This window comes from Saccopteryx bilineata, chromosome 2, assembly GCF_036850765.1.
Source record: "Saccopteryx bilineata isolate mSacBil1 chromosome 2, mSacBil1_pri_phased_curated, whole genome shotgun sequence".
In the NCBI taxonomy this organism is placed as follows: Eukaryota; Metazoa; Chordata; class Mammalia; order Chiroptera; family Emballonuridae; genus Saccopteryx; species Saccopteryx bilineata.
The window spans coordinates 161328538-161342601 of NC_089491.1; the positions used below are offsets into that span (position 1 = coordinate 161328538).

The 14064-nt window shown below is 36.5% G+C and overlaps 1 protein-coding gene across 1 annotated transcript in view; it reads left to right on the forward strand.

The window, feature by feature from the left end:
• RNF17 (ring finger protein 17) overlaps positions 1 to 14064 on the forward strand; it is a 158645-nt gene that overhangs the window by 103968 nt on the left and 40613 nt on the right. Inside the window, exons 18-23 of the mRNA XM_066254842.1 lie at positions 1997 to 2112; positions 3595 to 3715; positions 8219 to 8339; positions 10169 to 10396; positions 11081 to 11231; positions 11387 to 11505. Coding sequence (XP_066110939.1) covers positions 1997 to 2112; positions 3595 to 3715; positions 8219 to 8339; positions 10169 to 10396; positions 11081 to 11231; positions 11387 to 11505 — 856 coding nt within the window. The remainder of the gene's footprint in view (positions 1 to 1996; positions 2113 to 3594; positions 3716 to 8218; positions 8340 to 10168; positions 10397 to 11080; positions 11232 to 11386; positions 11506 to 14064) is intronic.

Below are 14064 nucleotides of genomic sequence, written 5' to 3' on the forward strand. Positions count from 1 at the left end.
TCTTACCTTATAGGGACAAGAAACCTCTGAGTCACCTCAGTTACTGTAGGGCATAAGTTTGAAGTGTCATTTTGAGTACCTATATTGTTCCACCTGTTTCTACTCTCCTAAGGAGCAGAGAGTGCCTGTACTTGTGCCATATTGAAAGTATATAAAGTATCAGTCCTTAAATTTGAAAATGATGGTAACAAGTTTGGAAGCATTGGATACATGTGTTGAGAGAAACTAAAACTATGTATTTTGAGTTTTTATAAAAAAGGTCAGTTTGTGTTAGGTCTTCATTCAAATTTATTGGTGTTTTCATCTTTCAGAAGTTTCTTTTGTATATAGAAATTATACCAAATATAGAGACTAGATTGACATAGAGGTCCGTCTGCTTGTTTTTTTACAATAGCCCCCAAAATAAGTTTTTATTTATGTATTTACTTTTAAGTGAGAGGCAGGGAGGCAGAGAGACAGACTCCTGCATGTGCCCCGACGGGATTCTACTGGGAAAGTCCCCTAAAGTGTGATGCTCTGCCCCTCTGGGGCCACTGCTCTGTTGCTCAGCAACTGAGCTATTTCAGCACCTGAGGCAAGGCCAGAGAGCCTTCCTCAGCACCTGGGGCCAACTTGCTCAAATCATTCGAGCCGTAGCTGTAGGAGGAAAAGAGAGAGGGAAGGACGTGGGGTGGAGAAGCAGATGGTCACTTTTCCTGTGTACCCTGGCTGGGAATTGAACCCAGGACTTCCACACACTGGGTCTAAGTTCTACTGCTAAGCCAATCAGCCAGGGCCCTAAAATAAGTTTTAAAATATTTTTTAGTTAATTATCATTCTATGAACAAAGCTTTAGTTTGATTATTAAATCTTATTCAATCACCTGTGTTGATAGTCAACACTTAACTACTTGCTTTGTGCCTGGTACTTTGTAAAAATATTTTAAATATGTAAATTCCCCCCAAAAAATACTTGTACAAAATTTGATTCTTTTGGTGTACCTATTTTACAGATAAAATAATGAGGGTAGGAGAGAAGCATTAACTTGCTCAGGGTAATATCTTGGAGTTATTAGTTTTCTTAGAGTCACATAGCATTCAGTCACATAGCACCAGCAAAGCTAGCCGAATTTCAGTCACCTTGTTGGATCCAAACACAGAGTTGCTGCTGACTAGCTTGTACTCTGCACAGTAGCTCTTGACATGCTTTCTTCCTGCTGTCCCCCGCTGGATATTTTGATGCAAATGTAGTATGGCATGTGTCAAAGTGCCACTTTATTTTTTACTGTTTCATAGATTCAATTTTATCATTGCATATTAGACATACTGCAAAACCTGCTCTCTCCACAAAGGTGAATTCCTCTGTCCATTCCTGCTGAAAAGTACCATACTCCTCATCCTTTTTTCTTTTAGCCATCTTCTTCGTCAAAAGGGTTTCTGCAATTAGCTAGCTGACTACTTGATTAAAGTTTATTTCCTGACCTCACAATGACCTGTGTACATTACACATTATCCAATAAAAATTTGGTGGTGTCCTGGAGGACAGCTGTGATTGGCTCCAGCCACCTGCAACCATGAACATGAGTGGTAGGAAATGAATGGATTGTAATACATGAGAATGTTTTATATTTTTAACGTTATTATTTTTTTATTAAAGATTTGTCTGTGAGAGCCAGATGCAGCCATCAAAAGAGCCACATCTGGCTCACAAGCCATAGGTTCCCGACCCCTGATGTAGGCCATAACCCTGAGCACTTGATAGTTATTTTGTTATCCTGATTTTGGTTGTCCTTTCGATATCTTGTTAGTTTCTCATTCACCAAGTCTGAATAACTATGTATTATGTTTGATTTTTTGAAGTTCACATATTAGAAAAACGTTTTTACATTTTAAAGAATATTAGAATTGTATGTTGAACATAGCAGTATTCTAACTTAGTTGACTATAAATCAGTCTGAATTTTGCTAGATTGTTTTCTTTTTTCAAGTTTGTGATTTCTAATTTCATAAATTCTAAAGGATTGCCTGGACATCGTGAAGTTGAAGTTAAATATGTGGACTTTGGCAACACTGCAAAAATTACATTTAAAGAAATGCGTAAAATAAAAGATGAGTTTCTGAACCCCCCAGAGAAGGTAATCTACTTATTTTGAATCAGTGGGTTAGCATTTTAACACATATATGAAAGTATTTTTTCAAAGTCATTTTTACCATAGAAATATTCTAGTAACTACTATTTTTGTCTATAAACAATTTCTATTACATTGACTATAGAAAAGAGTTGCTATAGCTGCTATTTAAGAAATAACATATGGCCCAGGCCAGATAACCATTGAGATGGTTAGAGTATCGTCCCAATATACCAAGTTTGCAGGTTCAATCTTTATATAAAGGGTCAGAGCACATATAGCATCAATGGAACAACAAATGGATGTATCTCTCTCTCTCATAACAGTTTAAAAAAGAAATAATATATGTATCTTAGCAAATAAACATTTTTATTAATGTATATATGTATATATGTTTGTGTCTTAATAAGACCTTTCTGATGTGCAGCTTTTAATGTTATTTTGAAATATCTATAAAACATGGTAAGAGTCTTGACAGATTACGTGAAAAAAACAAAAAGCTCATTACAGAAGTACTTTATTGTGACCCTATTTATGTTTAAGTGTATATAACCAATGTTTAAGAGGAGAGATGTCGAGGAGAATGAGAAAAATAACTTCTCCTCCTGGAATCCCCTGAATTGCTATTGAGCAATGTTTTTCATTTTAAAAATGGGTAGAATGCTATAGGAAAAACTTGAAAATATCAATAAGCAAAATGAAAGTAATCACTTAGAATTATTCAATATTTTTTTAAAAGTACTTCTAAAATGCATTATCATGCTTTTAACAATTATGTGATTAGACTATAGGTAGTCCTATCATCTGATTTTCTCACTTAACAACATAACATAAGGATCAGTAATTCTTTTTTCTTTTTTTTTTTTTTTTTTTTTTTTGTATTTTTCTGAAGCTGGAAACAGGGAGAGACAGTCAGACAGACTCCTTGCATGCGCCCGACTGGGATCCACCCGGCACGCCCACCAGGGAGCGATGCTCTGCCCCTCCGGGGCGTTGCTCTGCCATGACCAGAGCCACTCTAGCGCCTGGGGCAGAGGCCTAGGAGCCATCCCCAGTGCCCAGGCCATCTTTGCTCCAATGGAGTCTCGGCTGCGGGAGGGGAAAAGAGAGACAGGGAGGAAGGAGAGGGGGAGGGGTGGAGAAGCAGATGGGTGCTTCTCCTGTGTACCCTGGCCGGAATCGAACCCGGGACTTCTGCACGCCAGGCCGATGCTATACCACTGAGCCAACCGGCCAGGACAGGATCAGTAATTCTTAATGGATGCTTGTTGTTGTGAGTGTACAGTAACTCATTCAACCACATGAACTGTTGATTCTGATTATTTGCATTTTTAAAATACATTTATGGATGTCTTGCACATTTATTTATTTTCTGAATATTAAATTCAAACAAAAAGTTTAGTTTGAATACACTTTATTAAAACTTTAATTCTAAAATAACTAGAAATTAAGTTTACTTTCCTAATGGTGCAATTTTGTTTGACACAGGCAATTAAATGTAAGTTGGCCTATATTGAACCATGTAAAGGGACGTTGCAGTGGTCCAAAACAGTGAAAGAAAAATTTGAAGAAAAAACTCAAGATAAATTTATGACATGTTCAGTCATTAGTAAGCTATTTTTATTTTTAATTTTTGCTCTGTGATCATACATATATTAAATGAGAATAACATTCACTAGATCTTATAATAAGTTCAGTGTGTTATCAATAGGAGTATTGCAAGGTAACTTTTATTGAAATTAAGTAAAATGGAGTAATACCTTCTACAGGTTCTAGAGAGGGGTCGAGAACCTTTTTGGCTGAGAGAGCCATGAACACCACATATTTTAAAATGTAATTCCATGAGAGCCATACAACAACCCATGTACGTTACGTATTATCTAATAAAAATTTGGTGTTGTCCCAGAGGACAACTGTGATTGGCTCCAGCCACCCACAACCATGAACATGAGCGGTAGGAAATGAATGGATTGTAATACATGAGAATGTTTTATATTTTTAACGTTATTATTTTTTTATTAAAGATTTGTCTGTGAGCCAGATGCAGCCATCAAAAGAGCCACATCTGGCTCGCGAGCCATAGGTTCCCAACCCCTGTTCTAGAGTCTTAAATCAGCACATGAGGCAAAAATTAGCATTAAAGGTCAAGTCACCCTTAACACGGCCTCTTGAAAGCCCTAAAGCTAGGAATTAGCTTTTCTTCTTTCTGTTTGCCTTTTTGCTAGGACTCTTGACACTCATTTCACAGTGATAGTTGTCAACATTTAATTTGCAGAAAAGTGAGGGGAAATGAGCCATAACTGGTAAATAGTTTTTGTTTGTTTTTTATTTTATTCGACTTAAGTGAACTGAACAGTAGGCTCTCTGCATATTTTTTTTAAGATTTTTTTATTCATTATAGAGAGAGGAGAGAGAGTGAGAGAGAGAGAGAGAAGGGGGGAGGAGCAGGAAACATCAACTCCCATATGTGCCTTGACCAGGCAAGCCCAGGGTTTTGAACCAGCAACCTCAGTGTTTCCAGGTTGACGCTTTATCCACTGCGCCACCACAGGTCAGGCCTTTCTGCATATTTTGAAAAGTTACTTTTTTTTAAGTAGTTTGGGTCCAAGACATAGGCTGACAGTATCCAACAATTTTGTAACCCAACAAGTGAAAATCAAAAGTTTAATGGCAAAACTTGGTCTGAATTGACATGAGTTAGATGATAGATCAAGAGTAGTCAACCTTTTTATACCTACCGCCCACTTTTGTATCTCTGTTAGTAGTAAAATTTTCTAACCGCCCATCAGTTCCACAGTAATGGTGCTTTATAAAGTAGGGAAGTAACTTTACTTTATAAAATTTATAAAGCAGAGTTACAGCAAGTTAAAGCATATAATAATACCTACTTACCAAGTACTTTATGTCGAATTTTTGCTAAGTTTGGCAGAATAAATCTTTATAAAACAACTTACTGTAGTTAAATCTATCTTTTTATTTATACTTTGGTTGCTCTGCATACCGCCCACCATGAAAGCTGGAATGCCCAGGTTGACTACCACTGTGATGATAGATAGATAGATAGATAGATAGATAGATAGATAGATAGATAGATATACTATATGGTATATAGATAGTATCTGTCTCCTTTACAATGAATAATCACAGTCAGTCCTCATTTAATATCATCGACAGATTCTGAGACTTTAAGCAAAAGAACATGTAATGAAACTAATTTTACCATAGGCTAATTGATATAAACAAGAGTTAAATTCCTATGACATCTCTTCAGAGTTTAATAAAATGATGTTATTTGAGGACCTGTGTATCTTCCACTTCAGGATAGTAATGCTGTTTGTAGGATGCTGCCTCAGAATCTGCTGGAGGTATTAAAAATCTTCAACTTTTCTAATTTGAAGAGTTCTACATGTCTGGCCAATGGAATGGAATATAGAGCTTTGGGAATCTGTTATTTATCTGAGGTTTTGATATGTTCCAAAGTTGTGACTGACATTGGCTGTGTTGGTTTAAATGTGCAAGATACTCAAGGCCATATTTGCTTAGGTTGATTTATGGGTTTTTTAAAAAGATTTTATTTATTCATTATATAGAATGGAGAGAGAGAAGGAGAAGGGGGGAGGAGCAGGAAGCATCAACTCTTCTATGTGCCTTGACTAGGCAAGCCCAGGGTTTTTTGAACCAGCAACCTCAGCGTTTCCAGGTTGACGCTTTATCCACTGCGCCACCACTGGTCAGGCATTTTATGGGGTTTTTAAGAGAAATTTTTCTATATCCATTTTTTCACTTTTATCATACTATCAGTAAATGAACCCAACCATCATAAGATTATTAGCTTGTTTTATAATGAGGCAGTTGCAGCATAAAGATCAACTGCTCAAGGTCACGTAGACTAGAAATGGTGGCATATATGATCATTTATTTACTTTGATATAAGAAAGTGTCCTGAAGAAATAGTTCTGTTGAGGGGAATATGATTATAGAAGTTGCATACTTAGTCTGTAGAATTTTTATATCTGGTTTCTCTGATATGAGCAATAAATTAAGGACTCTTAGTCCTTGAGTAACCTCCACTGATTTTGAGCTGACTAAACTAGATGATTCTTCTTCTCATCTTCCCTTTTGGTATTTATTCCCTTGATTTTTAGCTCCTTGCATGAATGTTTCCTCCCATGGACAGCCCATCAAGACCTTACTTACTGGGTTTGTTTGTTTGTTTCTTCTTTCTTTTCCTTCCTTCCCCTTCCACTTCCCTTTCTACTTCCCCTTCCTTCCTTCCTTCCTTCCTTCCTTCCTTCCTTCCTTCCTTCCTTCCTCCCTCCCTCCCTCCCTCCCTTCCTCCCTCCCTCCCTCCCTCCCTCCCTCCCTCCCTCCTCCCTCCCTCCTTCCCTCCCTCCCTCCCTCCCTTCGTTCCTTTCTTCCTTCCAGTGAGAGAGACAGACAGACAGGGGCAGATTGGAGAAAGAGAGATGAATTCTTCATCACAGCATCTTAGTTGTTCATTGATTACTTTTTCATATGTGCCTTTAGTGGAGGGGTGGACCTACAGCAGAGCGAGTGACCCCTTACTCAAGCCAGTGACCTTGGGCTCAAGCTAACGACCTTGGGCTCCAAGCCAGTGACCTTTGGGCTCATGCCTGCGACTATGGGGTCATGTCTATGATCTCATCCTAAAGCCAGCGACCCCATGCTCAAACTGGTGAGCCTGCACTCAAGCCAGCAACCTTGGGGTTTTGAACCTGGGTCCTCAGCATCCCAGACCAACACTATCCACTGTGCCACTGCCTGGTCAGGCCCTGGATTTCTTTCTTGACTCCTTCTTTTTCTTTCTCACTTGATTATTTGTTATACTAACAGCATCCAAATACTTGTTTACTATATACTAACCTAGATCATTTTGATTTAAAGAGTGCCAGAAAGCCTTGCTCAATAGAATAATTTTCCCCACTACCTTGGGCAACGATGAAATTGAAAGTTCAAGACATAAGAAAGTGAACTACCACAGATGAGAATGAGAGCCTCCCATTAATATTCATTGTTACCTTATAAAGCAAGAGGCATTTAAATTTTAATTAGGAGCAGAACAGGGAGGTGGTGAAGGTACAGAACACAGGGAAAGCCTATCGGAATAAAGAACTCATTGCATGGGAAGTAGGAAATCAGAGAACTAAAGGGAACAGAGAGGCAGAAAGTAAGGAGATCAAAGCTCATTGAGGCTCTCAGCCTTTTGTTTTTAGATAATATATCTAATCCACTGAAAAGTAGTTAGGAATGATTTTTAAATTCTTGAAAAACATTTTCTAATATGTGTTCTTATGAATATATGATAAAGGATGTTACTTCTAGTAACAGTTATTTTTTTTATTTGGAATCATTACTCTGACTAGCAGGTACCAGCTACTACTGTGTAGAAGCTATAGGTATAAACAGATCTCCGTGCATAGAATTATGTATTGCCTAAAAAAATGCCTGTCACTTCTTCAGGTACTCATTGAGCAGATTCTCTGTGCTATATACTGTAAATAAATAAGTAGGCCTAGGAGATGGAAACTTTACCCTCAGCCAACTCCCTAGTTTAGTTTAAGAAATAGATCTAATGCCCAATCCACCAACCTTGTTTTCTAAAAGAAATTTAGATGGTATGTCCTAAATCCAGTTGATTAAGGGCTCTAGATTGAGTTTTTGTTGTTTTAAATTTTGTGCCATTTTTATAAAAACCTTAAACGTTTGCAAATAACCACTGGCCTGAATTAATTTTTATCGATGTTTTTGTCCTTTTGAATGTGATACAAACAGTATAAAAACAACAAAAGAAGCATTTTTCAATTAATCATGTCAATTTATATTATTCTGAATCTAAGAGCTTTAAGCTTTTTGTTCATTATAGGATAGCACACGACCTAAAATGAACATTTGATTAATAGATAACATGGGCAATTCTTTTATGTCTGCAAAATGCTACTTTTATGCCTAGAGAGAGACTATATTATTTAGCAAAAAATTTCATGTATACAAAATGAATAAAATTAGGTTTCCATTCCAATTTTTTAAATTTCTCATTTAGTATCTTTTGTGGCCTGTTTCTTTTCCCAAACTAGTCTTAATGGTTTTACAGAAATTCTGGAAGACAATGTGCTCTTAGTTGAGCTTTTCGATTCTCTTGGTGCTGCTGGAATGACTCCTACTAGTATTAATGATCAGCTAGTCAAAGAGGGCCTAGCATCTTATGAAGTAGGGTAAGTAGACCTGTAAACTTCCATTTATATTTCATAGGTAACGTTTTACTCACAAGAAGGAGAACTGGCATGTCATTGCTCTTCGGGTATCACTTGGGTCATAGGTGGGAGATTTTCCCTCTTAATGGGTTGGGGAGCAATAATTGAAGTCATTAGTCTAATGGAGAGTAAAGTGGCTTTTCCCTCCATCCCTAAGATACCCAGAAACCATGAGAATAACTCTTAGAGATTGAAGCTGTATGTTAGAAAAGGATTCTGGCATCTTATTTCTAGACATAACGTCTGCTTAGGCAGCCTCTTGTAGCTGCATGAGAAGAGAGTTAGGAAGAGAAATGGCAGGACACAGAGTAAGTGTACTGGTAGAGTACCCCACAATCCCATTTGGAGAAATGTTAATTTTTCCTGGGTTCAAGTGCATACTTAGAAGGAGAACCAGGCTTGAGCCATTGTGCTAAAACCCAGGACAGGCCAGTGGTTGAGATGACCCCAGAAGCATAAGGGCAGAGTGGTGATAAGGAGAGGTTGGGAGGGTCTGGACTCAAGACAAAGCAATTCATTCATTCTAGGGACCTTGAGGGGTCTTCTGAAGAACTCCCACATATAACCCTCAAGCAAGCCAGTATTTGATAACAGCCGTACACAACACCAGTCAGGGTGAGCCAGAGAAGCACTGACCAGCAGAAGCCTGTAATCACGTGTGGTGCACTGGTCTTGCTTCCTCTCCCTTCCCTAACAGAAGAGAGAGCCAGTAGCAGCAGAAGAGAGAGGGCCATTGTGGGTCTTAAGTGAGGGAGAGAAAGGTGAGAGGAAACAAATATATTAGACTGAGTTTTTAAGTCAAAGTTATTGAGATGTTAACACATACAATAAAAATTCACCCCTTTTAAGGTCCACAGTTACGGATTTTGATAAAACATGCATGTATACTTTAAATGTGTTACAAATTCATTTATCAGCTATACCTCAGAAAAGCTGAAAAAATTTTTAATTGTCCTTCTTGTCATAAAGTATGGTTAGCACACAGGAGGTGATAACATTTATGTATCAAGCTGTGAACATGCCCTCAGTTACTCATCAATATTAATAGTTACATGGACATGTAAGTCAGGTAATCAAATTACTTCGTTGCTTCTGTTGTAGCCAAAAGTTAGAGATACAGTTCTTTCTAGGCCATGGAACCTTGTATTTCTTTGAGTTATGCTGCTGGCTAGTGCTTAGCCTCAAGTAAAGACATTAGATTTAACAGCAAAAATTAGTCATCCTGGTAAGTTTAAGAGAAAAGATACTAAGTTTTTTCATTATAGAAATAGAAAATGACATCTAATTATCTGTGGTTAAGTCTGAACTAATACGACTTTTTAAATATTCTGAACTCTTTAATAATTTTGCTCCTAAACACCCTTTAATAGCAATACTTTTCCACTGTATCCTCATCAGCAAACATTGATACTTTTGAGCCAAGGAGAATTATTCATGTTACCAAAATAGCTGAATAGTTCTTCTCCTTTGTTAGTACAAATTATCAGTGGGAGATGGTGAAATTATGAGCAAAGTTGTTATTTAAACTGTGTTTTTAAGATAAAAAGTTTGGCTTTTAGATTTCTATTTTTGTGCTTGCTTTGGTGGTAGCTAAGAACTCTTCTAGATTCAAGTTGCTGTTCCTATCAAAACTGGGAAGCAGTGAGTCACAGCTGAAACTCATTCCTCACTAGATCTAAGCAAATGCAAACAAATAAAAACAATAGTTTTTCAAAGTACTCTTTTTGCTAATTGGGGTTTTTAATTTTTTTATTATTATTAAGTTGCTAATGGGTTTTGTTATTTTTCAGATGCACCATCAAAGATAATTCCAAAAAGCATATTGAAGTGTGGGATCCTTCTCCAGAAGAAATTATTTCAAATGAAGTGAACAGTTTAGATTCTGTGACTGCAAAATCTCTACCTAATGAGTATCTTCAGTCACTTTACAATAAGGAACTGCCTGTGCATATCTGTAATGTAGTATCTCCTGGAAAGATTTATGTTCAGTGGTTATTAACAGAAAACTTACTTAATAGGTATAAGATATAAAGAAAATATATTTTGCAAATTGTTTTATTCTTTTTTCTGTATGTTGTTTAAAAGACCTAGATAAATGTGGAATTTTAAAAGTAGCAAAATTATTTGTTAAATAGTCTACTTTTAACTAGTTCAAAGTATACAAATAGTATCTTTACTGGTTATTTTTACTATATTAGAATTCACTGATTCCACAGATGCTAATCAAGCACCTTTTATTTGACACTCAGTGTTCTAGGTGTTGGGATACAGTAGTAAAAACATAGACAAGTCTTTGCTGTTATGGAGTTTAAAGTCTTGTAGAGGGGGAGACAATGAACAAATAAAATATTTAGTGTTAGCAGATAGTGATAAGGACATCAGAGAAAAATAAAGGATCTGGAGAGGAAGACAGTTTTAGGCTGCTCAAGGAAGACTTAACAGAGACAGTGACATTTGAGATGGATCCTGAAGGAGGAGAGGGAGGGAGTAAGCCATGAGGACATCTGGGAAAAGTTCATCTCAGACAGAGGGAAGAGGTATTTCGAAGACCCTACAGTGGAAATAGGCTGGATGGTCAAGGAAAACAGGGTATTCAGTTGGGCTGGAGTAGAATGAGTAAGGGAGGGCAGAACATGTGTGGTTAGAGAATTTTATGTTATGAGAAAAGGTTTAGAAAGTTAAAATAATTTTTCTTTACATAGTTTAGAAGAAACGATGGTAGCTGCTTATGGAAATTCAAAATGGGAACCTATTAAATGGGAAAATGATATGCACTGTGCTGTTAAGGTTCCAGATAACAGTCAGTGGCGAAGAGGCCAGATCATCAGAACTGTTACAGACACATTGGTAGAGGTAAATACAGTTAAAGTTATAGTCATGAAAGTGAATGCATTTTCTGTTTTTATCCTGGAGTTATATGGAATCCAATTTTTACTAAGCTTTTCAGTTTGCAAAATATTATTTTGAAGTGTTGTCTTTCCATAGACTTATAGTTCTTGTTCTCATAGGTCTTCCTGTATGATGTGGGTGTTGAACTGGTAGTGAATATTTACTGTTTAAGAAAACTTCAAGAAAACCTAAAGACAATGGGAAGATTATCTTTGGAATGCTCTCTTGTTGATATAAGGTAGTTTTTAGCTGAGTAAATTTTCTCATTATTGAATGTGATTTTAAATATTTTTATTTTGGGTGTGGGTTCTTGTTAGTCTTAATTTTGCTAACATTTTGAAATTTTTACAAAATCTAGTTAATTTTAAGGTTTTATGAAGAGGGAAAGATAAATATTTGGAGCACAAATTTTGGGGGCATTAAGGAAATAGAGAGAGGTGAGTATGACAAGTATCTACATAGAATTCAAAGTGTTAAGCACAAAAAAACATGAGGAACAAAGGCAGATAGAAATAAAATGTATTTCATAAGCTTAGGATTGCATGGAAAGCGAAAAATGTGTAAATTACCAAAATGACTGAGTTGCGATTCTGAGAAAATGGCATGGCATAGTTTTTGAGTCTACTAGAGTACTACTTTAAACACCGAGCAACTTTGATAGAAAAACTGAAAACTGTAAAATCCATATCTACAACAAAAGTAGGCAACAGGCTACCCCTGTGAGTCCCCAAATAAGAGCAGGTGTGGTACCCAGGACCCAACCAACCAGCATGCTGCCAGCAGTTGTATGGGAGCGGGGTGGGGTGGGGTGGGGGGCTGACTGGGCTGCTGACAGCTCTGAGAACAGGATTTGGCAAAAGCATCTCACTGAGCAGACAGGCCAGCATAACAACAGCAACCCAAACAGAGAAGGCAGTCATGCAGGAAACATCATGGCTGAACGTGACAGAACTGGAATGTGCCAGTCCTATGGTGCTGCTGCTTTTCTAGCCGTGTAAGCCCTCAGCCATCTCAGCTCTTTCCCATGTGAACCGGATAGTTTGGCAAAGAAAAGATACAGATAAAAGCAGGGGAGAGGAATAGCATATCAAGTGTGAGGCCCGATATTCTGTCATTTTGGGAAAACAGCACAAGAGAGCCATACAGCCAGAAAAGCAATGTGATCCACTCCTTTTTCCTAAAAGCACAGGAAATTTTATTTCACTTAAAACATGAGCAAAAGCAAGGGTTATAATTGAATTCCATGTAAATTACAATGAGAAGAAGAATAAGGAACCAAATACTATCCCTAGAGACAGTGAAGACCCACCAAAAAGACAATGATCACAATACAATAAACTAGAATATGATATTTCAAAACAAACTAAATATTTCTGAAAATGATAGACACTTGGAAGAGCAACATAACACAATTAGGAAAAATCAGAAATAAGATTTATTAAAGAAAAAGGAAGATTTGAAAAAAGAAATAACACTCAGGAAAGAATTAAAAATAAAAGAAAATCCAATCAGAAATGTAGACTAAACTAGAAAAAATACAAAAGCAAATACACGATAAACAGTGCCTTAATAGAAATACAAGATAAGGACAGATATTTAAAATAAAAAAATAAAAATCCAAAGGATTCATTGGAAAACAAAAGATACCTAAAATAGACCAAAAAAAGACTCAACATACATGTAATAGGAATTTCAAAGAAGAAAAATAAAATACATAGAATTAAATACTAAAAACCCAATTCAAGAGAGTGTTTCTAAAATAAAAGTCTACTTAAAACTATATATTGAGAGGGCACGCACATATATTGGAAAACAAGGAATGTTTACACTGAAAGATTATCTACTAAAATGATTAATTTTTAAGAGGAATCAAATGACGCAGTCATCACCAACACTTTATGCCAGGAGATAATGCAGTAACATTTTTAAACTACTTAAAAGAAAATGGCAAGCTATGAGTATTACGTCCAGCCAAACTGACCTTTAGGATAAAGACCACAGACAAACTTATGTGACCACTGAGGTAGGATTGTTTCTGAGAGATCTGTAAGGGAACAAACTTTAGATAACAAGGCATGAGAAGTTTTGAAGTAAGGACTGGTAGTGAGCATGACATTCATTTTACCTCAGAACTATGATTAAATGATCAATATTAGAGAAACAGTATAGCATGCAAAGTAGATATGGCACAATTTCAAAAATGGGGAAAGAAAGGAGAGTATATACGAAAACTTGAATAAATTTGCTATTTGTCTCATTTGGTATTAACTAGGAGTAAGTACTTCAAAGAAATGTTGGGAAAAAGTGAGAAGAGGTTGCAGATAATACTGATATAATATTGGAACTATATTAATATTTTATATAAACAAATCAGTAAAATGGTAAGGAAAATGAAATTCACTACTCGTTTGTAGTGGTGGCATAGCCTTTCAGAGACGAATGTCTTCAAAAGACTTAACACACAGTAAGGTGATTGTACATTCTTACCAGAATGTGTCCTAAGGACAAAAAAGTAACTCCCCTCCCCCCAGTCATCAGTTGTTTTCATTAATCTCAAAGTGGGAACTGTATTGTGAGTAAATCAAATAGTAATTATGTACATATTAAGAAGTGGTGTGGTAGACAGATAATAAAGGTGTAAAATTAAGTTAATTTATTGTGTACACCTGATTGTGAGAAGTATCAATAGAAACTCTTGAGGTATTTTCACTATAAAAAAAATCTTTTTTAGCCTTTTAACATGAAGTGAGCCATGCTAATGTGCAAATTGTGCCTCCAAATGCCATTTCCCATAACA